Raw genomic sequence first — 27,150 nt, forward strand, 5'->3', positions numbered from 1 at the left:
AATTGTAAGAAACTGAATAACCTGGAAACAGTCGCGGCCAGCAAAACAGTCGGCTATTTTTAATCCTCATCTTTGGATTCGGCACATAAAAAAGCCACAAGAAATAACTGAACTCAGAGCTGTGGTGTGAAAGACAGCCTGTTTCAGCAAGTCTGTCTGTACAAGCGTCCACACCTCTAATTTTATATCATACTAAAGTTATTGAGTTATAAAGAAAAATCAAACATTTGTTTTAAAGGGAGAAATTAGCTATAAACAACAACACAGCCAAACACATGCACAAATGTTCGTTGTGAGTAGAGGGATGATAGAGGGATTATATGGGCACTATTAGTTTTTGGCATATTTATGTTAGCTGCTTTTCTCAGGCCTGAGCTTGTTAACCAGTAAATCATATGACAACCTATTTTGACACTTACGATACAACAGTTACACCAGCCACATGTAGTTTAGCAAATGATTATACTTCATTCGATTCCTGTTAAACGATGTTTATGTTTGCATGATTAAATTTTGCTCCAGCAGTGGGTTTGAGGGAAATAAAGAGATGTGTCTTAGTTATTTTGTGGTTGCTGTAGCTCAGGAGGAAGAGCAGGTCACCTACTGATCAGAAGGCCCTGGCTTCTCCACTCTGCATGCCAAGTATCCTTGGGCAAGATACTAACCTCAAGTTGCTTTCTGATGCATCCATCAGAGTTTGCATGTAGTTAGAAAACACTAAGTGTAGAGAAAGTGAATGTGGCATGTTGTATAGAGCACTTTGAGTACTCTGGGAGAGTAGAGAAGCGCTATAGAAGAATCAGTCCATTTATCAATGTCAGCAGAAGGTGACATTATTAGAAAAACAATAAGCATTTTTATATATCTGTCACACAGTTTGGCTTCTTTGTTGCCAACCTTAGCAACACTGATGGTAGAAACAAAGTTCGTCACTGTCCTCTTGGTTACGAATGAGAGAAGATACCTCTGTCATTACAGGAAGGTCCCTGAAGGCAGGAGGCACTGTGGCTTTGCTGGAGATCATGGATATGACAATAAGATCAACAGCATGCAGGTATCTGTTTACAAGATTCCCTTTGTATTCACAATACCAGCTCAGCTTTCTAAAACATCAGCTAGGAACAGCGTACACGCACTGTGCACACGGTTACACACTGAAACCGGTATTAACCTCCTCGGACCTGGCATCCACATATGTGGACATCACATTTTGGGTTATTTAGACCAAAATACTAAATTTTGCTCTACAAGGGCCTGATACTCACTTACGAGGACATTATACTGCCACTGTTATACCAAAATTTTAAACGAATATCCTCATATGTGGATCTCATTTTTATTAGAAACAAAAATCAGGTAAAAAAAAAAATCTGGTAATTCTTTGTTTTTACATTGATCAGGTCCCAATCAGCCCAAATATCAAAGAGAAATTAAAAATGTATGCCGTGGAAGAGTTCGGGTCTCAGGAGGTTAAAGCTCAGACTGTCTAAACATTCAATTTCAACATTTATAAATATTGTTATAAGGTAAAGACCCTCCAATAATACAGAGAAAATGACCCCCTATGAGCAAGTTGTTGCTTAAGCAACAGTGGGAAGAAAAAACGCCCCTTTAACAGGATAAAACCTCCAGCAGAACCGGGGGGGTGCAGACACGTGCCGTACTGGTCAGGGATGAGGGGAGGAAGACAGGAGAAAGACTTCCTGTGGAAGAGAGCCGCAGTGTGTAAACACAAAGTGAGTGAAGAAGAAATGCTCAATGCATCATGGGAACCCCCCAACAGCACAGGCCTAATGCAGTGTAAATAAGTGAGGATCCAACCCTAACTACAACTAACTGCTAATTAACCTAATTACCAACAACTGAGAAGGTGTCTGAATCCAAGCTGGAAGCAAACAAACAAAAAGACAGTATGTGCACATTTCATAAACATTACAGGAACTTTAATCGTCTTCTTAAATACATGAAATGTAAGAAGGAATAATAATAAGTAGAAGACAGGGAACTAATTTATAAAAAAACAATTAAATATTCTTGAGATTTCTGAGGAAAAAGCCCAGAGATTCTTCCCACAATATAAGGCAACTGTCTTTATTTATGTAATGAAATGTATGCAAATGTAGAATAGCCTTTTTTTAAACTCTTGTTAAAAACTTCAGATATATCAAACATTTTCTTGCATTTGTTGTAACAAACTAACCCGTGTGATGAACTTTTGCTTCCAGACTATTTTCGTTGGCTATGGGCCCACGTTTAAGTTCAAGACTAAAGTTCCAGCCTTTGAAAACATCGAGCTTTATAACGTAATGTGTGGTGAGGAGTCCCTTTTTTTCCATCTGCATTTCTGTGTTCAGGTGTCTGGGTGTGTTTTGATATCTGATATTTTTCCACAATAAGAATGCGTTAGCTGATGTTTACGTGTGTGTGACGTCTTTAGTCTGATTTCAGTCACATTTGTCCCATTCTTAGATCTTCTAGGTTTGAAACCGGCCCCTAATAATGGAACTCACGGCAGTCTGAACCACCTGCTAAGAACCCCCCCGTACAGACCCACCATGGCAGAGGAGGTCTCCAGACCAACAGCGTCTGGTGTTGTACCTGCAGGAACAGACAGCTTGGGGTGCAGCTGCGATGAAAAGGTCAGCCACGATGACTCAGAGGCAGACCTGAGCCCAACTTCCTGTCAGTCCCTGAAGGGAATTCTGTTCTTCTATTTTTCTAAACCTCTTCTAGTCTATTTTTTTGTCTTTTTTTTTAATTTCTCAACTCAATCATATGTTCAGCACATGCAGCAACATTCTTGGCTGTACATCCATATTGTCACACTTGGCAAAATTCCTCCCATCTTCTGCTGCTCAATTTGGTGCTTGTATGAATTGCAGTCTCAATTTCTGAGACTCACAGGAGTAGCACCCCACAGTCTGGGCTTTCTCCTCTGTCATCAGCACACCATGTTCACTGACAGAACTCATACTAACTGGATATTTTCTCCTTTTTTGGGCCAAACTCTAAAGATGGTTGTCCAGGAAAATCCCATGAGATCAGCAGTTTTTGAAGTGACCTCAGCGCCTCTTTTTAAAACTCCCTCTTCTTCACTTTTGGCCTAAAAGAGTTGACTCTAAAATTGTTTCCATAGGCCAAATTAGCCCCTTACAAAGTATGACTAACCTGCATGTATGACTGGCCAGATGCCAAACATTCGCTTGACTTTTAAATCCCACAAAAGGATCCATCTGGTCAGCTTATTTACTTAATTAAATTTTTTTTATAAGGTGCCATATGACAGCAGCAGTCCCCAAGGTGCTTTATATTTTAGGCTAAAAACCCTACTATAATACAGAGAAGCCCCACACAACCAGAAGACTCCCTATGAGCAAGCTCTTTGGCGACAGTAGGAAGGAAAAACTCCCTTTTAACAGGAAGAAACCTCCAGCAGAACCAGGCTCAGGGAGGGGCGGGGCCATCTGCTGCGACCGGTTGGGGGTGAGAGGAGGGAGACAGCACAGAAGATACACCATGAAAGAGAGATCAGCATTAAACGTGTGCTGTATAAACACACACACAGAGAAAAGAACAGCAAACATCCAGAACAAGGTGCTGTGAGAGATTACAGAGAGCCTGAAAGGGCCCTGACATCATGGAAGTGAGCCTGCGATGTCACGAGACACCAGACTGAATCCAGAGAAGAACAAGTTCTTTAGGGTTCTGAACCATCCTCCTGACAGGTACCCTGAAACACTAGACTTTATTTCCCGTGCTAATAACAGGATCATCACTTGAAACTAAATGCAGCCAGCATTTAGAGTGGGATGACAAATATAAATTCTGTGTTCACACAGACACTGTCCACACTGCAATATATCCACAGCAACATAACAAAGACCCTAAGAGGTCGACCTGGGCCGGAACAAACCGGACCCACTGAGGCCACGAGCCGCAGGAGGCAAGGAGTAGCTTTTGACTGCCCAAGGTCAACCAGGAAATATCAGGACACCAGAGTTCAGGCATATTTAGTAATACGGCTTTGTTCTGGCACCTCTCCCTCCATGTACAAACATGAAATCTAGAGGAAGGAAGAGCAGCAACAAGAGCTGCTCACAGAAGAAAGCAGGCATCGGTGCCCAGAGATACGAAGCTCATGAAATTGAATAAAGCGTGAAAGGAGGTGCAGGGATGCAGAGAGGCTGCAAGAACATGGTAACTGTAGGCTGAAGCGCTCAGCTGAGACATCAGCGTGTCTTTGTGTCTGATTGTTTTATGAGTTCTTTAAGGAATGCAAGAAAGTTTTTATCAAGTATGTATTCAAGTCAGTAACACTTTTTTGGCCCATCGGAGGTGTCAGCACAGATGCTCTTTATACGAAACATATTAGAACTACGAGGACAAGAACTACAACCCTTTAACATTGAAGGTGACGTAGAGCCCAGTTTATCTGTACTGGTGCGGTGAAACTTTCTGTTAGTGCACAGAAGTTGACCAACATATTTCACTCACTGGCCCCACGTCCTTATTTGAGGTTTGACACCGTTTTAGTAGATAAAGCTGAATGGCTTGGACATGAGCTGTGGTTTGGGGAAGACCTCGAAGGGGACTGGTGGCAGCTCCCGGGCCTGGCAGATCCTCATGGACTACAACAGAAATGAAGAAGTTAAAGAATTAAAAAGGGGAGGGAGGGTGGGGCACATAAACGAGAGCGAACAGCTTGTGGAGCTGGGGGAACATGTGTAGATGAGGACCAGAAGGAGGCGTGTTTGGAGGCGTGGTCCAGCTCCTGAAATTCAGATACTTTATCTCCAGTTAATCCCTGAGATTTGGTAACACCCCCCCCCCCCCCCCCCCCCCCCCAATAAAAACAAAAAAGAAATTGTATGGTAATTACTTTTGTAGATAGTGAAAACATTTTATTGTTTATCTGTCGCAGCAGATGGCCCCGCCCCTCCCTGAGCCTGGTTCTGCTGGAGGTTTCTTCCTGTTAAAAGGGAGTTTTTCCTTCCCACTGTCGCCAAAGTGCTTGTTCATAGGGGGTCATATGATTGGTGGGTTTTTCTCTGTATCTATGAAGCGCCTTGAGGCGACTTATGTTGTGATTTGGCGCTATATAAATAAAATTGAATTGAATCGTTGGTTTCTGGCCCTCGGACCTTATTTGTAACACCCTTAAAGTTCCCTGGCTACTCTACCCTGACCCAAGCTTGTTTTTTGACAATAAAATAAGAAATTAATTTTTGTGTTGGTTTGTTTTTGATCCCAATTGCAACAAAATCACACATTTGGACATTATACGATCAGTGGTGTGGGCTGGGGCACTTAGTGTTGACGTCGTCCTCAGATTAAAACTCCTCAGTCATCGTGCAAACGGAGAGTAAGAAATCAGCTGTAGCATAAACCTGGTATGAAAAGTAAGACCCCAGATCCATGTTTCCTTGCCTGTACCCAGCAGGATTTATTAACCATAACTGGGGTCAGCTGCTCGTCTTGTTGTGCAGAGCAGTGTGTGTGATTGGTCAGATGTGCTATCAGCTGATCTATACCATAGCAGATGACTGAAGGGCTTTTTGTTGCAGAAGTTTTGCTTTTTTGCAGTTTAACTTCATTTTACACAGTGTAAAAAGATTCATCTGCATGGGTCTGTCATTCAGGAGGATTTGATTGTTTGTGCCTTTTTTACTTGTAAAAAAAAAGTTTCTTAATGTGCAATTGCTGTTTTCTTTTAAGCCTAAATAACCTTGATGCTTCTTTGCTTTCTGCTGCAGAGCTGGGGTCGGTTCACCTCGTCAAAATCAATAGTTTATTGACAATTTTAGAGTTTAACAGCCTTCTTAGTGCAGATATTGTGTGTGTAGTTGCTGTATTGAGGTGAATTAGACCCAGCTCTGCCCTGCACTGTCTCACTTTATGCTGTCTTTGTGATTCCCATGTAGATCTCTGGCAAGAGATTGTTTCAATCTCCGATCTTTTTGCAGTTGCGTGTAAAAAGTAGGGGCCAGAGAAGTTTGAAAGTGACCCTTGTACGAGGCTATAACCTGGAGTCACTCTGGCTCTGTCTCTTACAGAACAAAGTGGAGGAGCTAAACCAGCGACTGAGGCAAGCTATGGATGGTCAGTCTTTAACGCTCCTACTGAAAATGTCATTAATAAGTGACTTTTCCTTTCAGTCCCAGCAGATAAAACTAAGCGTAGTTGCAGTGAAAGTTTGGATTTGTAGCTCGTCTTGTTTTATTTGAAATTTCTTCATCATTCTGTCATGAACGCTCAGTCGTCGTTTTAATGCATCGATCTGTAAATGTCTTTTGCTACATTCCTGCTTGTCTGCGCTCTTCCTCTCATAGACAGCAGGAACCTGCCGTTCGGTCGGCCTGCTGTCCTCTTCCGTACCAAATACTGCATCCTGCACCACAGCGACTACATCAGTGGCTACAGTGAAACTCTGTCCATGCCCGTCTGGACATCGTACACTGCCAGCAGACAGGTACTGCTCTCTCCGTCCTCTCTGTCTTTCAGTTGTTGGAAGTACAAGTGCTTAGGTGTAGTTAACTGTTTAGCAGATATTTGATGTTTCAGAATTTTTTCTATAAGTTCATCTCCTGCTTCCAGCACCATTGCTACTATTGGGGAAACCTCTTCTGAGTGCCGTCATGTCACTGATTTCACAACAGGCTTTAGTTTAGGGGGGCTGTAGCTTAGGAGGTAGAGCTGCTCATCTACTGATCAGGATGCTGGTGGTTCAATCCTTTGCTGCTCCAGTCTTCATGCCAACACACTAACCCAGGAAGCTCTCTGATGCATCCGTCGGACTGTGAACGTTAGATGGAAAGCACTGCTTGTGTGAATGGATGCAAGTTGTATAGAGCAGAGTAGAGGCAGTGCATTTAACATTCAGACAGAGAAAACACCAACTCCTGTGTGAGATCTTAATCTCCGATTACCATGCTGATGATTTAGTGGTTACTGGTCTCCAGCTACGATCCAGACACCAAACAGCAATCTTTATGTCTGAAAGGCTGTCTTCAGAACAAAACAGCTTGTACTAACAGCATTTTGTCAAAAACTGGATGACATTCATTCTTGGTGACTTTCACCAATATTTCTCATGAGTCTGGTTGTGCACCTGGATCAAAGACATTTGGAAAATTTGCATCTTTTGCTGCTTCTGGTTTCACTGTGAGCCAACGTTGTTGTAATAATGTGATAAAAGGCTGAAATAATAACGGCTGTCGTTCTTATTTTGTCAGTTTCAAGGCTTCTTACTCGCCCTGAGTTTGTTTAAAGTTAGCTTCTTAGTTCGAAGACAGCTTAAAAATCCATGAAAAGATTTTGTTTTATTTCCATTCATTTCCATTTTCACTCATCTAACTACAACTGTTGTTCACTTGACAACTCTTTGACAGACAGCCTCACACAGCCACGTTTTGCAGGATACAGTCAATCCTTTGTTACACACCGGTTGTCCTCACATTCAGCCCCGAGCTCCATCACTGCAGTTATATTAAGTATCTTTAAACAGCGAAGGATGCTATGAACCTCCTGCACAGCAGGAAACATGCAGGTGCTGGACAGTGTCACCTGTCTCACCTGAATGCCTGCTGACTGTATCTTTTCTGTGCCATTTTTCTTTCTCTGGTCTTTGAAACAAATCCACGATATGTTTAACAGAACTTTGTATTCTGCTGGTCTTCCAGGTAGAAGTGTCTCCTCTGCCTGAAGCTCTGTCCAACTGTGTGAGACCTGATTCCAGAGTCCCTCCAGCTTACAGCCAATCATGTACCAACTACAGAGCAGATAAACAGATCACGTACGCCTTTCTGTACCCACCACGTAAGTGAGCCCCCGCAGCAGAGTTAACACAGCATGTCTGGTGAAGGTTTTACTGGATTCGTATTCCTACAATAATACTACAATCATATTATTATTCTTTTTTCCCACACTTGATCGTATTCCATGACTTTATTTACCACATTAATCCTGTTTTTGTCCTTGCTGACAGAACTGTCGTCAAATCTAGACAAAAAATCCGATGCTGTCCTCATCACCAACACTGTTCCCATGTATCCTGCATTCAAGAGTAAGTCTTTACCTCAGCTTTAGTGAACTCTGTTTTATGCTTTTAGTCCACCACCATCATCTCTCTCCCTCTCTCAGAGATATGGGGTTATTTCCAGAGAGTGCTGGTGAAGAAATACGCCACTGAGAGAAATGGAGTGAATGTACTGACTGGACCCATATTTGACTACAACTATGACGGTGTCAGAGACTCAGCTGAGAAGATACGAGAGTAGGCACACTTAATATTTCCACGTTTCTGTTAAACCTCCTTACTCCATGTATATTTTTAACTGTGGACAGTGCTAATGTTCGGAAAGTGTGTGGAATAGCTTCCTGACCTTGATCTTCTCTTGCAGGTATATAAGTGGTACAATCCCAATCCCCACTCACTACTTTGTGGTCCTGACCAGCTGCTTAGACTTCACACAAGCTACAGACTCGTGTAACGGACCGCTCAACAGCGCCACCTTCATCCTGCCGCACAGACCCACCAATGATGAGAGCTGCAACGTACGGATGGTCACGTTTACGTTTTCCTTCTGCTCTTTTCCTTTTCCTCATCCACAGCAGAGCAATCTTGCTAACATAACATGAAAAATGTTTCCCGCACCAAACAAATAAATTAAAAAAACCACACAGCTGAGCTGCAGCCACACCAGGTTGCTCCTAAAGCTGCTTTTGCATAAAGAAACAGCACTGATAAATACATACTCAGCTTCAGTCCAACAGGGGAATTGGAACGCTCTAATGTGTGGGTGTTCTTGCAAACACACTTCCTGCACTTATATTCTTATTTTTTACAGACAGTCTTTCAGGAAATCCGTCCATCAGACCGCAAAGAGGCTGTACAGTTAGTCCTCCAGTATTGCACAGCACAGCAATAAGTGCTATTACCAATAAGCTTTGCTGTGTCTCCAAGGACAGTGTCAAGAGCATGGAGGATATTCCAGGAGACAGAAAGTTATTCTAGGAGAGCTGAACAGAGCTGTAGAGGGTCCTTAACACATCTCCATATTTGGAGGGCTAGAGGGTGGAGTATCAGCCAGCAAGTTTAGGAAGAAGTATTCAATCAATCAATCAATCAATCAATCAAAGCTTTATTCGCCACGTGCAGGTTGCCCTGTAGTGAAATGGGACCCTCCCCCCAGGAGGCAACAAGCATCTAAGGCGTTTGGGAAGGGAGGGGGATGCATAGAATGGGAAGAACAAATTCAAATTCAAATCAAATTCAAATTTTATTTGTCACACACAACCATACACAGTATGACATGGGGGTGAAATGCTTGTAGCTGTACAATGCCCGACCATTAAATGACAGAGGAAAAGTTTTACAATATTTACAATTTACAGTTTACTACAAAATTTACAAATTAACTTAGAAATTTACAGTAAAGAATGTGCAAATAGCAGAAGAGATTATAAAGATTATAAATTATAGGAATTATAGGATTATAGGAAATGTGTGGTGGTGCGTGTGGTGACGTGTGGGAGAGTCCAGTCCTACACCTGGTTCAGGGCCCGAATAGCCTGGGGGAAGAAGCTCCTCCTCATTCTCTCTGTTTTGGCCTTAAGGGAGCAGAAGCACTTCCCAGACCTCAACAGTGAGAAGAGTCCATTGTTGGGATGGGAGAGGTCCATCATAATCTTCCTAGCTTTGGACTTGCACCGCTTGGTGTAGATGGACAGCAGGTCAGGGAGCTCTGATTGAATGATGCGTTCTGCCGAGCGCACCACCCTTTGCAGGTCTCGTCTGTCCTGCTTGGTGCTGTTCCCAAACCAGGTGCAGATGTTTGCCGTCAGGACGCTCTCGATGGTGCAGGAGTAGAAGTTCTTGAGCACCTTCAGTGGCAGATGGAAGTCTCTAAGTCTTCTGAGGAAGAAGAGACGCTGACGGGCTTTCTTAACCAGGGTGTTGATGTGACAGGACCATGACAGGTCCTGAGTGATGTGGACACCCAGGTATCAGAAACTGTCCACTCTCTCCACTGGCGTGCCACTGATGATGAGGGGTTTGTAATTCCTCGCCTGCTTTGTAGTGAAGTCCACGATCAGCTCCTTAGTCTTGCTGATGTTTAGGAGGAGGTTATTCTCCTGGCACCAGGTCTCCAGGTTCCTAATCTCCTCCAGGTAGGCCGTCTCGATGTTGTCGGAGATCAGGCCCACAACAGCAGTGTCGTGAGCAAACTTGACAATGGAGGTGGTGTCTGATGTGGCTACACAGTCATAAGTGTACAGTGAGTACAGCAGGGGGCTTAAAACACAGCCCTGAGGCACTCCAGTGCTGAGTGAGATGGAGGGGGAGACTTGTTTTCCCACCCTCACTGATTGGGGTCTGTCTGTGAGGAAGTTGAGGATCCACTGACACAGTGATGAGCTGAGTCCAAGATCCGTCAACTTGGTGAAAAGCTTAGAGGGAATTATTGTGTTGAATGCTGAACTGTAGTCCACGAACAGCATCCTAACATAATTCCCTAACAGTCTAAACACAGTCGTTATCAGGGTGTTGTTGTTCAGCTCCAGCCTTGAGACTGCAGCTGGTGCCACAGGGGTATCCCCATGAAGTGATGGTGGTTTTTCCTTTAGTGCGAACAACTCATATCAATTTCAAAGCAGTTCTACAGTCCGACACTGGTCTCTCAAACTCCCGTTGGAGAGCCGCGAGCTTCTCCATGATGTGATCAATTTGCGCTCAGAGATCTTATTCTGAGTATTCACAGCAGCCGTAGCCTCTCCAAGATCTTATCCGTGCTGCACTCAATGAGCCCATTTTGAGAAACTCACGCCTCGTCCCATCGTTCCAATCCCAGCAGGCAGCCTTGTGGGGGTTTGAACAGCCGGTTCCGCTTTCTTCATTCTCCGATAAGTCAGGGCCAAGCCAGCTCCGATCAGCAAAAACCCTGTTACCATGGTTCCGAATAGGTCGATATCTTCAGCACTCAGGCTCACCCGAGCCCAAACTTCTCGTTGAGAAAAGGGGTGTCAATTGCATTCAGAGACCAGTTGATCAAATCCATAATTCCTCTTTTAGGTTTAGAAACAGACTGTGAGAGAGTGTTCCAGGGAAAAGTAAAAACACAAGACAAGGACATAAGAAGCCAAGCAAGGAAGATAAGGGAGAGGAGAGGAGAAAAAGTGCGGCTGCCTTCGCCGGGAGTTCAAACTAGTAAAATACTATAATTTTACCTTTCAAAACTGGAGCACCTCCTGCCCTGTGGTAGCTGGGATAGGCAAGATGGCATTGTGTCATTTTTTAATATTCCAAAATGAAGGTAAAAGGTTCAAAACGACACAAAAGTGCACACCGATACTGCTGAGCTGTGCAGCGATCTCGATGCAGTGACCACAAGCATGTGACTGTGAAGGATTGGTGGTTCGTTTGACGGCCCACCAACGTCACAGCTGATTAACTCCACATCTGTGAGGTTTAGAGCATTAGCTGGAGGGACAATAAATCAAAGACATTGTCCAAAAACTGAATGAAAAGCTGCGCTAATCACATGTCTTTGAAAGGAGATAATAACAGTTACTGAGCTTTAACTGTTCTCCCGGGACCCCAAACTACGCTCACGTTCTTGTGAATAAGAAACTTTGTATGTGCAAAGTCTTAAGATCAACTGAAGACAGCCTTTCAAAACATGAACCAAAGAAACATTTTCGATCTGATGTCCATTAATAAGAGGTGACTGCTGCTAACGCTGCTCGTCCTTACTGCCTCCACAGAGCTCAGAGGAGGAGTCTCGTTGGGTGGAGAGCCTGATGAAGATGCACACAGCTCGGGTCAGAGACGTGGAGCTCCTGACAGGGCTGGACCTGTACCGCAGGACCAGCCGCAGCTACGCTGAAATCCTCTCGCTGAAGACCTACATGCACACCTACGAGAGCGAGATCTGAGTTCTGCTAATGTTCCTGATGTTATCTTCTGCCGTGGTGGATCCATGTGGTACCAGGAGGAGCTGCAGTCATCTCACCCCACCAGCTGCTCTGCAGCATCTATGCTGTGGCCCTTTCACTGACTCCTTCATGTGCTTTCATCTCAGTAACTGTTATTTTGCATACATTTTGAACACCACTCAGCTAAGAGGCCACTCGAGTTTAATATTTAGCTTTTCAAAAGGCAGAGATCGATATCCATTCGCAGAAATGCTGCTGCACAATGACACTCATTTCATCCAACCATGACTGTACCCACCTATGTGTCAGAGGCTGTGACTGGAAATGAGTCACAGCATCACTAAATATGTCTCGAGATACTCGAGTAGAGTTACACCATAACAAACAGATCGGTGTAGAGACAGATTCTGACCAATCAGATAAAAGCTTTTATTTTTCTTTGAATATAAGTAAGATGTTCTCCTATGTGTGTGTGGCTGTATGACATGCCAAGAGAAACACAAACTTTCTCACTTCCCTTCATCTTTAAGCAACCACTATTTTTGGATACACTCAATGAAATCAGTTTTCAAAAGTCTATAAAAGGCCATTGTGGATTTGGTTACATTGGTTACGTCCTCACGTTTGTGTATTGTCAGGTACACAATGATCTACATGTTGCACCAGTGCACAATCAGATCAGTTGTTTAAGTGTTTCACCAGCCTGGAGGCTGTTAGGAGGCTAAATAAAGAAATTATGTTTTTGCACGTGGAGGTGCCTGAAACAGCACGGTGTCAAGAATCCACGATTCTTTTTCATTCCATATTCTGGACATTGTAACTTCAACATGGCTGACATTCATCAATAAGACCTGTTGTCACATCATTAAGAAACCTGCTGTAAGTCAGGTTCTCAGAGCACTGCGTTTCTCTTGACATCATGATGTTTTTCATGGTTATGAAGAAACAAAGGAGGTTTGTATTTTCACTGTTTCCTCTCTTCCTCGTTGATCTCCTTGGTCAGAGTGTGGGCAGTTTTCCTGTGAATGCACAAGCATTAAAGCAAGAAAGTTTATTTGCCGTGGAATTTCATCTTCTGTCCAATTCAGTCAACTTTCCAAGTCAAGTGAAAATGAATTCAAATGGAAAGCGAAGTGACCGTGAGGCTGTGGGATTACACTAGGCCCATCCATAAACGCTTTTACAAATCTGGGACTGCAGATGTAGAGAGCTAGAATCCACGTTACAGAGAAGCGACGTTTGAATGATGTCAAGGAAAAGCGCCTTGCACCACAGAGCCCCAGAGAAATCAGCAGTAAGGACTGTAAAACCAAAGCTGTCTTGTGTACGATGCATTCAGCTCTTCCTCGACATGATGAGTGCTTTAAAAATGTCTTTGGTGTGTCACAGGGAGTGACACTGGTGTTTGTGTGTGATTGTGAAGGTAAATTCCAGATTTTTCTTTGTATTTTTGATTGCCAAATATGTGGGTTTCATTGTGAATTGTCCAATAACAGTGTTGATGATGATTTATTGTTTTTGGAAAAAAAACACACACCACCTGTGAGACCGACTTATTTAAACTTTATGGAGATTTGTCAATAAACAAGTGTTTTTACTAAAAGAGCTGTGCTGTCTGCTGGGGTGCTGTCAACAAGAGGAAATCCCTGTTGTGTGTCTGCGACTCAGTGTTTTGTCTTTTTGGTTCAAGTTTTATTCAGTGAGGTATGGTTTCCTGTTTATGTTACGTTTATGGTTGCTGTTCTGTTTCTGTGCCTCTGTGTTCTTGGGAAGGGTCATTGTCTTTAGCTTACGTGTCTTGAGTTCAGCTCTGTGTTTCCTGGTTTACCTTGATAGTCCTGGTCCTTTGTCAGTATAGTCTGCTTTACTTCCTGCGTCCTGTCACATTTATCCCAGCTGTGTCTCCCTCCTGTTGTGCATTTCCACTCCTTACCTGGTGTGTATTTATTGCTTGCGTTGTCCTTGGCTCTTTGTCGGTCTGTCTGTGTGGCGTCCCTCGTGTAACCGCTGCTCTCCGTCCCCTCGCGTTTCCAGGTGTTTCAGGTTTTGGCTCATTTTCTGTGTTCCACCTGTTGGTTGTTTTGTTCTGCTGTCAATAAAGGCTGACTTTCTGTTAGTGATGGCCAAACAACGCTTTCTGAAGCGTTGAAGCTCGTGTTGAAAAACGGTTCATTACTCAAAGCTTTTCAACACAGTCCTCTCTGGTGACATCTGGTGGCCAAACATATGACGAGCAGCTTGAATCTACAAAATAAAATGAACTGCTTCATTATGATTGGCCACTCTACAGAGTGGAGTTCACAGTTCTGTCTGATATTGGGCCGCCGTTGTGCTGCTTTGAGCATGTATTCTTTGGGGGGTGAAAAACTTGCCATGTTTATTTGTTTAATAAATAATTTTGATCAATAAACATTCCTTGTTTAAACATGTGCCATGGTGTGGTCTTTCCTTGCTCGTGACTCCTCGGCGTTTGTAAATGCAATAGATTAAAAATACATATAATAATGTACAAAACATTATGCGGTATGCTGTGACGTCCTGACTCCGTGTACTTATGCAATCAATCGCTGGACAGTTATGTTTATAAATCACATTAAATTAGGCCAGTTTTCTTATACGCATTTTTGACCCGGGGGTAGAACTGATCATGAACTTGTAAAGTAAAAGTGATGCATTTAAAGTCAACCTGTTTGGTTTTTATTTAAGAAGAGAATTTGTTCCACTGTGCGACGGTCGAGTCTGTTTCTTTTCGTGGAGATAATTTCTCCTGCCTTAGAGGAAATCCTCTCACATGGAGCAGAAGACGCTGGCGTGCACAGACCATCAGCTGGGTGAGTCCTCCTGAAAACCCACCTCTTTACCCTGGCCTTTGACACCACGAGAGATGTTGGTTTTTAGTTTGATTTTGGTTGTTTTTAGTTGATTCTATGCAGTTTTATCTCGTTTTAATATAGGGCTGTTTTAATTTTTTATGTATTATGTGTTTTATTTAGTTTTGCTGTTTTCTGTTATTCTGTTGCTTTTAACTTATTTTCTGTACAGCGCTTTGGTCCTGTCCTGGCTATTTTAAAGTGCTTTATGAATAAAATTGGATTGGACAGTGCTTCTGAAGCAGTGTGTTGTTATTTGTGACACGCACCGGAGCGTCAGCTTCAAGCGAGCCACCACTTCTTTCTGTTTGCCTCCATTTGGGTCCACTCCTCACTCTCTCCGCACGAGTCGCCTTTGCAAATCGTGACATTATGGTCTTCTCAGGCTGTGTAGGATGAGAACAAAAGTTACAATACGAGATCAGCACGTAGCTCTGTAATACTAAAAATATATATTGTTATACTGCAATTTGCAGGACCTAATTAAGGGCCATCTTTCGTCAATAGACCACACACAGTTTGGAAAATTCCAGTGTTTAAGAATTTGGCAGCATCCCTCTTCCGGTCTTCTTTGGTAGCGATGGACATAATCTTAGTCAACAGAGAATCTCAAATGGCCCATGCTACATTTGCGACTATGTTTCTGATGGAGACCTTGTAGCCAGGCTCACTGTTGTCTGAATCGTTTCACACGCTATTGTTTCAGGTACAATAACCATCAGAAGAGTTCTCAAGGTACAGCCCAATTTCCTGAGTCCTGGAGTGTTTGAGCCTAGACCCTCACCTGTTTATTTAAGAAAAATAAGCAAAGCGATGACAATATGTGGTTGTATTTTTCTAGAATGACTCGAAGACCTTCTGGGGGAGGACGGCAACGCCTGTTCACACAACGGCAGGAACTTGCTGTTGAGGACATTGTGAGGGCAGACAATGCTATCCGTCTCCACCAGCTACGACGGAAAATACTTGCAGACAGGCGAGTGTTCAACAACATAAACCATGTGAGCATCACCACCATCAGACGCATCTTGGGAAAACACAGCATCACCATGAAGCAGCTCTACAGAGTCCCATTTGAGAGGAACAGTGACGGGGTCAAAGGACTTCGAGCTGAATATGTACGGGTACGTGTAACTGTCCCTTACATTTACAATAGAGTATTGGTGAAGTCCAGTAGCAGCTGAATATGTACCATATCAGTACCACATGGATCCATTCTGAGAGCTACACAGGTACCTGTGTGATGGGGTGAGGGTTCTGTATGTGTAGCACTGTAGTACAGTAATATGTTCTCTTTTTTTTACAGAGACTCTTGGCCATGGATGGAGCTGCACAGCCTCATGAATACATTTTCATTGATGAAGCTGGATTTGACCTGTGCAAAACAAGATGACGGGGTCGTAATGTAATTGGCCAAAGGGCAATTGGGGCAGTGCGGGGGAAATATCACATTGTGTGCCGCCATAAGCGTTCGAGGGCTTCTGCATCATCATGCAATACTAGGTCCATACAATAGCCAACACATACTCACATTTCTAGATGCTCTCCATGATATAGTTGTACAGAACAGACCAGATCAGCCCAGGTTTGTAGTGATATGGGATAATGTCAGTTTCCATCGGGCTGCTCTGGTCCAGGCCTGGTTCTCCAACCCCAACCAACTTGAAGTGGTATACTTGCCCCCTTACTCACCATTTTTAAACCCTATAGAGGAATTTTTTTTGGCTTGGAAATGGCGTGTATATGACCGCCAACCACATGCCCGCATGCCTCTTCTGCAGGCAATGGAACAGGCCTGCGGCGACATTCAGGTGACAGCAATCCATGGATGGTTTCGACATGCAAGAGGATATTTTCCCCGGTGCCTAGCAGGAGAAGACATTGCTTGCGATGTTGATGAGGTCCTGTGGCCAGACCCCAAAAGACGGCGGGATCCATGAGCCCACGTATGCACAATTGTCATAATTTTTTGTGTTTACAGTATAGTGTTTTTTCTATTACTGTATTGTGGTTTTTTTTTTTTTTTTTTTTGCTTTATCTGAATTCATGGTACTGCAATGTACAATATTGAGTCCTATTTGCTTTTTTGGTTGTTTGCAAATGTGTCTCCTGAAAATATGCCTTCTGAATAAACAATGAACATCAAAGACTGCAGTGTTTTATATAAAGTAGACTAGTGTGTTCCCCCTGATCTGTAAGTGTTTGCATATGATGCAAGTATGTGTCACTTTGTCAACAGAGTTACATTTTGACAAAGGAATGTCAGGTTTTGACAGCAGAGTTTAGGTTTTGAGAGTAGAGTTTCAATTTGGCACAGATGTGAATGGTATATTTCCCAGTGTTGTGTCATGTTTACTTGTGTTTGGAGTTTTGGCACAATGAGCGAAGTTTTGCAAAATGTGTTCAAGCAACGGGCAAAAACTGTAACTGCAATATTATAACGTTGCAAGCAATCACAAACTATATTCTCTTTAACTCTGATGTATATTAAGGAATCCATCCTCAACAGTTTCTCTTTGACACCCACACATAAATCAAACAATCACGTTATCCTCTTCTGTTCTCTGGTCACGCCTCTGAGCTGAGGACATGTGGATGACAGTGTCAGTGAGTATAGGAAGAAGAAAATAAAGTTGATGTAACTGAAGTGCTGAAAAATGAAACGAGTGTAAGCTGATGAGTTAGAAGTGGGTGCAGTGGGTGGTTATGAAGTGGAGGAGGAAGACAGGAAAACAGCAGAACCTGGTTTCATGACTTTCAAGAAAGTGACTTTTTTGTTTTAAGTAATTTGATTTATTTATGGGTTTTTTATTGGATTTTATGACATCTCTTGTCCCCGGGGACAAAAACGTCCACAAAGTACAAAATGTTGCAAAGGGCCATATTTTCACACCATACTGCTTTCAAACATCTTTGATCTTGGGTCACTGATGTGTGGGGTCAAACAAAGGTCATAACAACAACAGGCAGCACAATGAGGAGGCAGGTGCTCTACATTCAATCCAATTTCATTTATATACCACAAAATCGCTACAACAGTTGCATCAAGGTGCTTCATATTGTAAGGTAGACCCTACAATAACACATACACAGAAAGTTCCCCTCCATTGCACTGGAGGCTTGTGAGCTAATTTTTTTACCATGTTGTGCAAAGGAAAGACCGGTAGAACAATGCATATATTGTCCTCTGGTGTAATGAGGAGGAAGAATTCATCTTCAGGAAGATCCAGGGTTAGAAGATAAAGAAAATATTGCAAATATTTAGATCAAATATTTAGATCATCAGCTCCGGCAGCTTCAGGTGGGTTTTGATGAAGCTTTTCACTGTAGTCTCCACGTCTTCTCCAGCAGATTCTGGAATACCAGAAAATACGAGATTATCTCTCATGCTACAGGCTTTTAGATCAATAACTATCTCTTTTTTTATTTTCTCTATTTAGCTGGGTAACATTACAGTGAGACATTTCACTGACCCTGAAACAAATGCTTCCCAGGAAAAAACTACAAGTCGTGACCAAATTCTTTCACCGTGAGTGGCAGCAATGTCCATTCTACAAAATTCTCCGTTTTCATGCCTGTGGAGTTTATTATATAGACGTGTTGGAAGTGTAAAGACTGTAGCTGTGTCCCAAAACATCGGCTGCATCCTTCGAAGGACCCGGCCCACGTAGACCACGAAGGCCGGGTCCTCCGAAGACCGAGAAGACCGGAAGTGCGAGACTGTGAAATGGGACGGTCTAGCCTTCAGATTTGTGTCACCGCTGGGACGGTGGAGTTTAATAAACTCGGCCGTCTGCTCCTTGCTATCTAAAATATAACAGGACACTGGCGTAAATTCTCACCGTCTCATATTTCTGTTTAATCAGTTTTCTGTTTGACGTTTATTCAGCTGTGTGAAAATCCCGGAGGAACCGACCCGATGGATTAATAAAGTTGTATTTAATCTAATAACTTTGATCTCAGCCAAACCGATTTACTCCAGAACAAACAAAACACCGAAAAAAGCCCAACAATTACATTTTTAAGTTATCTGAGTGACTTATATATCATGTTTAACCTGAGTAGCGAAAAACCGGAAAACGATGACGCCGGGAGTCCGCTGCTCTCGCCGGCTGGAGTGACCATTGAACCCCCTGGCTTGCTATCGAGCGGGTGGGTAACAGACGTCGCTGAAAACGTCGGCACACTTTTGCAAATATACGATGTCTTGATAAACCAAGCAGATATTTGTAATTTACACAGCTACTTTCTCCCCTGGAAATATGTTAAAAGTTTATTTTGTGACCCAGAAAGATTAATAAGAGTAATTTTAAAACTTAGTAGCGGCCGCCATTGTTGGCAGCTGAAATTTGGCTGGGCTGCGCTGAATTCTGGGATATGGTGGGCCACGAAGGACACACCTGACCCATCCTTCAAATTCAGGGAAATGAAGGACACATTTGAGGGCTGCATTTCGAGCAGCCTTTGAATTGGGACAGCCTTCGTCGCGTCACTGTGACGTAATCGGCCTTAAAATGTGGCCTTTAAGGCTGCAGACCCTGAATTGGGATACAGCCAGAGTCACTACCCGATCCATACCGGAAACCCGATCGGTACCACGCATGTGGAAAACACCACTACTTCCGCTCGAAGCATTTTACGATAGTTACGGGTCAGAGTATCTGTTAAGATGTTAAGAATAATAGGTATCTCTTAAAATATTTTCTATAATGAAACATTTCAAGTTAATGTACGAAAAATAAAAAGATAGGTACAGATCAGGACTCCCCGATCCTTACTGCACATGTGCAGATGTTTTCTTCTTCTTCTGTTTCGTTTAACGGCAGTTAAACAAGTTTAACATTCAGAAACCTAAAGTATGTATCAGCAGCAGAATGTTTGTTACAGTTACATGAAGCTTTGAGTATTTTGGATTAGTAGCACTGCTGTGTTTGTTGCATCATATTGCTGTAATTGTTTATATGCTTTATACACGTCCTTCTCAAAAAATTAGCATATTGTGATAAAGTGCATTATTTCCTGTAATGTACTGATAAACATTAGACTTTCACATATTTTAGATTCATTACACACAACTGAAGTAGTTCAAGCCTTTCATTGTTTTAATATTGATGATTTTGGCATACAGCTCATGAAAACCCAAAATCCCTATCTCAAAAGATTAGCATATTACATCCGACCAATAAAAGAAAAGTGTTTTAATACAAAAAAGTCAACCTTCAAATTATTATGTTCAGTTATGCACTCGATACTTGGTCAGGAATCCTTTTGCAGAGATGACTGCTTCAATACGCCAGGATCCTGTTTGTGGACTTCAGCTCTGCCTTCAACACCATCCTTCCAGACCATCTCCGAGGCAAGCTTTCCCAGATGAATGTGCCTGATCCCATCTGCCGGTGGATCACTGACTTCCTGACGGACAGGAAGCAGCACGTGAGGCTGGGAAAGAATGTCTCGGACTCCCGGACCATCAGCACCGGCTCCCCTCAGGGCTGTGTTCTTTCTCCTCTGCTCTTCTCCCTGTACACCAACTGCTGCACCTCCACCCACCAGTCTGTCAAGCTAATCAAGTTTGCAGATGACACCACCGTTATTGGACTCATCTCTGACGGGGACGAGTCTGCCTACAGGAGGGAGGCTGAACGTCTGGTGTCCTGGTGCAGCCACAACAACCTGGTGCTGAATGCCCAGAAGACAGTGGAGATTATTGTGGACTTCAGGAAGCACACAGCTCCACTCCCCCCCATCATCCTGACTGACACCCCCATCACCTCTGTGGACTCATTCCGCTTCCTGGGTACCACCATCACCCAGGACCTGAAGTGGGAGCCCACCATCACCTCCGTCATCAAGAAAGCCCAGCAGAGGATGTACTTCCTGAGGCAGCTGAAGAAATTCAACCTGCCAACACGGACGATGATGCAGTTCTACACCGCAATCATCGAGTCCATCCTCACCTCCTCCATCACCGTGTGGTACGCTGGAGCCACTATCAGGGACAAACAGAGACTGCAGCGTGTTGTGCGCTCTGCTGAGAAGGTGATTGGCTGCAGACTCCCATCTTTGCAGGACCTGTACACCTCCAGGACACTGCGGCGTGCAGCTCGAATCTCAGCTGACCCTTCTCACCCTGGACACAGTCTGTTTGACCTGCTCCCCTCAGGCAGGAGGCTCCGGTCCATTCGCACCAGAACCTCTCGCCATAAGAACAGTTTCTTCCCCTCTGCTGTTGGACACATGAACAATAACCATATGACTGTTCCCACCACTAACACATGACCCTACGCTGTGTCACTGCATCATTCTATGTTTGGCACTGATCACCACCTGCACTCATGTATATATCTTTCTACATAGCACTTTTAATTCTTATTCTTACTTTTATTTTTTCATGTCTATTTAAGCGCAATTTATGACAGTATGTTTGCACTGAAGCACCGCAGCAATTTCCTAATGTTGTAAACCTGCTCAACATTTGGCAATAAAACCCTTTCTGATTCTGATTCTGATTCTGCTTCAATGGGGCATGGCATGGAGGCAACCAGCCTGTGGCACTGCTGAGGTGTTATGGAGGCCCAGGATGCTTCGATAGCGGCCTTAAGCTCATCCAGAGTGTTGGGTCTTGCGTCTCTCAACTTTCTCTTCACAATATCCCACAGATTCTCTATGGGGTTCAGGTCAGGAGAGCTGGCAGGCCAATTGAGCACAGTAATACCATGGTCAGTAAACCAGTTACCAGGGGTTCTGGCACTGTGAGCAGGTGCCAGGTCGTGCTGAAAAATGAAATCTTCATCTCAATAAAGCTTTTCAGCAGATGGAAGCATGAAGTGCTCCAAAATCTCCTGATAGCTGCATTGACCCTGCCCTTGATAAAACACAGTGGACCAACACCAGCAGCTGACATGGCACCCAGACCATCACTGACTGTGGGTACTTGACACTGGACTTCAGGCATTTTGGCATTTCCCTCTCTCCAGTCTTCCTCCAGACTCTGGCACCTTGATTTCCGAATGACATGCAAAAGTTGCTTTCATCCGAAAACAGTACTTTGGACCACTGAGCAACAGTCCAGCGCTGCTTCTCTGTAGCCCAGGTCAGGCGCTTCTGCCGCTGTTTCTGGTTCAAATGCGGCACCTGTAGCCCATTTCCTGCACACGCCTGTACACGGTGGCTCTGGATGTTTCTACTCCAGACTCAGTCCACTGCTTCCGCAGGTCCCCCAAGGTCTGGAATCGGTCCTTCTCCACAATCTTCCTCAGGGTCCGGTCACCTCTTCTCGTTGTGCAGCGTCTTCTGCCACACTTTTTCCTTCCCACAGACTTCCCACTGAGGTGCCTTGATACAGCACTCTAGGAACAGCAATTTCTTTCTGTGTCTTACCCTCTTGCTTGAGGGTGTCAATGATGGCCTTCTGGACAGCAGTCAGGTCGGCAGTCTTACTCAGTTTTGAGTAATGAACCAGGCTGGGAGTTTTTACAAGCCTCAGGAATCTTTTGCAGGTGTTTAGAGTTAATTCGTTGATTCAGATGGTTAGGTTAATAGCTCGTTTAGAGAACCTTTTTGTGATATGCTATTTTTTTGAGATAGGAATTTTGGGTTTTCATGAGCTGTATGCCAAAATCATCAATATTAAAACAATGAAAGGCTTGAACTACTTCAGTTGTGTGTAATGAATCTAAAATATATGAAAGTCTAATGTTTGACCCATTTAGCAGACGTCAGCCTGTTTAAGGCTCTGATGTCTATTCTGTGTGACTTACAGCAGTTATGACATGGTCTGATTTTCTCACCCAATAAAGGAATATTTCATATATCAGTCTACTCTTCATTCTATCAGAAACAGTTATCACAGCTCGTACATTTTCCTTTTTACACATGTATGTAAGCATTGAGCCAAATTTAGTAATGCCAACGTATTAATCACGTCATCCTTTAAAAAACTTACGTTCATCACCCTGGGGACCGTTTTCTGCCACGCCCGAAAAATGCTATAAAAAGATTATATATTCATATTTTTTTCCACTTTAAATTAGCCAGTCTTTTAAAACTACTTCTCCCTGAACTATTCATGTAAAGTTTTAATTATATTTCGGGGGTTTTAACCCTTTTAATCGCAGTTTAATTACATGAGCGCACCGTTTTTTTAGCCCCCCAAAACAAAACTAAATATTTAAAAAAAAAAAATTGAAGTAATATTTGATTGTTATTATAATTAGGCCTTTAGATGGACTAAAGATTGGCACCAACCTTCATTTCGATCGCCTTTTTTTTTTTTCAGGACCAGAAAATGGTCTCCAGGCGGCAAATGCTCCTCCTCTAGGCCGAAATAAGTGCATCCTCCCGGGTTAACTCCCGACGATGACCGGGGCATGTTGCGTCGGACCCCTTTTTCCAACACACACGTCCGGTACCACGTCACAACAAATACGTCATTTCCTGTTGATTAAAAAAAAAAAGCACCCTCAAACGGTCCTAGGGGCCGAAAATGGTCCCGCCCGATCAGCGGGCGAAGCCGGTGCTGCACGCCGGAAATGAGGCTTCGTTTCCCGCAGGTCTGTTTAAGTAGCCCGCTGTTTTCCAGCCCGGGGTCAAATGTGGAGCAAGGGCGCCACCCGGTGGACAAATAAAAAAATTACAACTCTAAGGCCAGTACTGCAAACGGAAACGGAAACATAACCGATCACGATCGATTTGACCGTAATTTTTTTGCCGTGAAAAATAGCGTTTATAATGGGTTTCAATGGGGCACAAAACGGTCCCTAGGGTGATGAGTGTGAGTATTTTTGCTGCTAAGCCGTGTTAGGCTGATGTAAGAAAATCAGACTGAAAATTTGAATTTTTTACAAAAACGAAACCGGGTGGCAAGTTTGGCTATGTTACACCCAACACAGCGGAAATGGCTTTCATACGAATGAAAAAAGTGGCACAAAAAGAGCCCAGTATGACGTGAGGGTTTAAACAAACAATATTTGTCTCTTATTTAAAATACATCTGTATATACACTGTCACAGATACTCGACTTTGAGTGAAGATGTAAGGTGACAGGAAATAACTGCAACTTGAATCTTTACTAAACCTCAGAGTTCAAGTTCACTGCTGTAATAACTAATAACGATTAATATAATATTGGCCATATTATATTTACATTACCACAGTGAGATGACTTTAGTCTCATGAGCAACATTAACTAATTGTCATTTACTAGCTAATCTTAAATGACTGTTCAGCACAGACATGAAGCCCAACAATCATGTTTACAGTCCCGTGGTCTCAGCCTCAGATACTCAGCTAATCAAAGTGATGTCATGACAAAAATGAATGACCAACAAAACATTTTTCTCCTTCATTTCTGTCTAGGGTTGCCAACTCCCTGAAAAATAAATAAGGGACACCTCGTGGCCAGGGCCGGGCGACCCAGTTGTCTTCACCCTTCCCAGTGTGGTGAATTTTCTAGCTCTTTTTTTGTGTGTGAAATTATTTTTTTAACCATTTGACTTGAATTTGATTTAAGTAGATGTTTATTCTTTGTGATATGACTATATGTGAAACAAATGATCATTTAGCCATTTATTTTTAGCTCAAAATGACAACATTAACACAGTAAAACAGGTCTCTTTCTTAAACAGAAGCCTGTCATGCTTAACTTTGGAGAATATAAGTAAATCTTTCTTTAAAAGAACTCTGTCCTGCTTAACTTAAAATTATATAAATTAATAGAAAGCAATAGAACAAAAACATTCTTGTAACAGTGCACATTTAGTGCATTTAGTACAATTGGCTTCAGTTGAAATATTATTTCAGCTTTTCTGATGCTAATCAGCTGCTCCTGTTTGTAAACCCGCTTGTTCCCATGATTACGCATCTTAACTCATCATCATTATTCATCTATGTATTACTTTTATGTATTAGTCATCTATTTGTTGTAATCATCTATCCTTGCAGTTGTTTATTACACAAAATAAATTATATTATCACACTTCTGGCCACATAGCGCTGATATTCACTGCACATGCCCATATTAACTTTTTCCAGCCAGGTGTTTTCCTTTTCCCATTCTTCCCTTTCTCTGAGGGGAACAAACATTGCTGCTCTAACGCTGGGCTCACACTGTGCGGTTTTTGGCCCATTTTGAGCCGATTTTTGAGTGATCGGACCGATTTTGGCCTTCATCGTGCATCGTGTAGTATACGTGGGGTAACGAGAAGTGATTAACACCTCACGACCAGCTCCCGATCATCAATCGCTCGTGAGGGTCTCATCACAGCCGCTCACACTGCTCGCGCGCAAACACGTAAACGTTGGTGTAAAAGACGGAGCAGCACGGCTGTGCAGCGTGTGATCTGGACACAAGCGATGGAGGCACAACTTGTAGAACTTTGGAAAGCTCATCCGAGCCTTTTTGATGTGGCATCACAAAATTATCACGACACAACCGTGAAAATAGTTGGATTTACATGCTGCTCAATCACAGCTGCCTGATCATGTTTTTCATTAGCAATTTAGCAAAGTTGGTGGTGGTGGTTTGTGTGTCTGTGTGAGTGAAAGACAGAGAGAGCGACAGATTTTCTGTTATAACCTTCATGTTATGGAGGCACAGTGTGAGCACTCAGGTCGCATCAGAGCATCGGGCCGTATAGTGTGAGACCTGCATCGTGACCTACCAACTTCTAACCCCTGCGAGTCAATCGTGCAGTTTGAGCAGGAGCTGAATAACGTGACTGAAAAAATCGCACAGTGTCTGTCCAGCTTTAGGTGTACTGTCGTCCGAGACTTGCACCGCAGTGTCAGCGTTTGTTTCCCTGTTGGCCATGCTTCTTGTTGTGGTCATCTGTTGTCTTCCGGTATTTTCTCCGTAAGCGACCTTTCCTCGACCAATGAGATGAGCGCTAATCTGAATTGTCATACTCGAATTGTCATAAGTGTGCTGTCAGCTCATTGGTCACAAAGCAGGAGAGGGGCTGGGAATTATGTTTTCCAACAAAGCGTTAATTCCATTAAAAGTTATAGACTACTTTTGATTCTCACTGTATTACGGGACAAAGTGCGTCCCTTATTAGCTCAATACGGGACGTGTACTTTTGTTTCGAAATACGGGACGATTCCGTTTTTTAAGGGACGGTTGGCAAACCTATTTCTGTCACACAAAGCTGTATGTAACGTGTCTGGCGGTTAGTATCATGGTTGCTAGGCAACCTGAGCAGCGCGACAAAGGCCCATTTCACGAGCCTCTCACTTCCGCACTTCTCGTACTTGCAGTACTCACCGTACTATAAGTACCGAGCTCGTACTCCGAAGCATGCGGTCGCTGGATTGGGACACAGCCTGAGAGCTCCTCGATCCCGGATCGTGAGACTGCCCTTCAGTTGTCCAGCTTGCTACAGTGAAGTTAATTGTACCAACGGCTGCCTCTGTTATTTCCCGGCAGGAGTACGGAAGAAGACACGGCACGGGAGTCAGGGGCGCGCACGGAGATTTATTGCGTAATATTTACATCACTGTAAATAAACGCAACTGCATTCATCGCACACAGTCCCGCGTTTTGGGCCCTATTTCCCCCACATCGCCACGGTCTGCCAGCGCAACCGTGACAGATAACTTCAAAGTCCTGCAAATGTAAAACTTTAAAAAGATCACAGCAGCTGAGGACATGTCGCTGTTGTATCGGGATTGTTTAACATTATTTAAAAGTAGGAATTTCAAAAATATCAACAAAGGGAAATTTCACACAGAAAAAGGGTAAAAAAAAAGCTATAAATCAACAACTTTGAAATAACCATGGTGGCGTTTGGAGTACACATTGCTGAGTTTACAAGGTGCACCTAAAGGTATCAAGAATTTCCTACCGTCGTCCGCACTTTCAAACGTACACCGCCATGTAGAGCCAGGGGGGGATTCTTATTAAAAGGTACAGCTGTCCGCGTCGGACACCTCCGGGATGGACTTTTCCAGAAATGACAGCGTGTCTGATCCCATTGCGACAGGCTGTCCACTCCAGATGTGGACTGCCAGTCAAGCAGTTTATCTTCCTAACCAGAGACCTTCTTAAGCTCTTAACCGCTGCTCCGGATCAAAGCATTACGCTCTGTTGCGTCACTCGGTGACATCACAGTGAGCGAACGCTGCCTTTGATCCAAAAGGTATAAATAGCCTGCTACACCCGCCTACTGACAGAACCTGCCAGCTTCATACTGCGGTCACATTGTTTTTGCCCAGGTGTAAAACTTTAGATATATTTGTGAAAAAATGGTTTCGGATTCGTCTTCGTCGTTTTATGACAGTGATGAGGGTTTACAAAGGAACGCCCTCATTCAAAGTAAAACATGTAAATACATGGTATATAAGCTCC

At 43.3% G+C, this 27,150-nt stretch overlaps 1 protein-coding gene and 1 long non-coding RNA gene across 7 annotated transcripts in view; one reads left to right on the forward strand and one right to left on the reverse strand.

Moving 5' to 3' along the window:
* Window positions 1-12,701, forward strand: part of enpp2 (ectonucleotide pyrophosphatase/phosphodiesterase 2) — an 80,978-nt gene extending 68,277 nt beyond the window's left edge. For 2 of the 6 annotated variants that reach the window (XM_080307726.1, XM_080307729.1), the window contains 10 exons: window positions 979-1,054; window positions 2,226-2,313; window positions 2,470-2,639; window positions 5,922-6,099; window positions 6,330-6,469; window positions 7,680-7,815; window positions 7,985-8,062; window positions 8,140-8,272; window positions 8,400-8,553; window positions 11,764-12,701. In XM_080307726.1, coding sequence (XP_080163852.1) covers window positions 979-1,054; window positions 2,226-2,313; window positions 2,470-2,639; window positions 5,922-6,099; window positions 6,330-6,469; window positions 7,680-7,815; window positions 7,985-8,062; window positions 8,140-8,272; window positions 8,400-8,553; window positions 11,764-11,934 — 1,324 coding nt within the window. In that variant the 3' untranslated portion in view covers window positions 11,935-12,701. Of the gene's footprint in view, window positions 1-978; window positions 1,055-2,225; window positions 2,314-2,469; window positions 2,640-5,921; window positions 6,100-6,329; window positions 6,470-7,679; window positions 7,816-7,984; window positions 8,063-8,139; window positions 8,273-8,399; window positions 8,563-11,763 lie in introns of all 6 variants that reach the window. The other 4 variants (XM_080307727.1, XM_026183795.2, XM_080307728.1 and 1 more) reach the window with 4 other exon arrangements.
* Window positions 12,702-17,574: 4,873 nt separating this feature from the next.
* LOC113032818 (uncharacterized) lies at window positions 17,575-26,906 on the reverse strand. The gene is made up of 2 exons (XR_013911991.1): window positions 26,648-26,906; window positions 17,575-18,158 (listed from the first exon to the last, which is right to left on the reverse strand). It is a non-coding gene; the product is annotated as an uncharacterized LOC113032818 (long non-coding RNA).
* Window positions 26,907-27,150: the final 244 nt, after the last annotated feature.

Source organism: Astatotilapia calliptera, chromosome 11, assembly GCF_964374335.1.
Source record: "Astatotilapia calliptera chromosome 11, fAstCal68.1, whole genome shotgun sequence".
NCBI lineage: Eukaryota > Metazoa > Chordata > Actinopteri > Cichliformes > Cichlidae > Astatotilapia > Astatotilapia calliptera.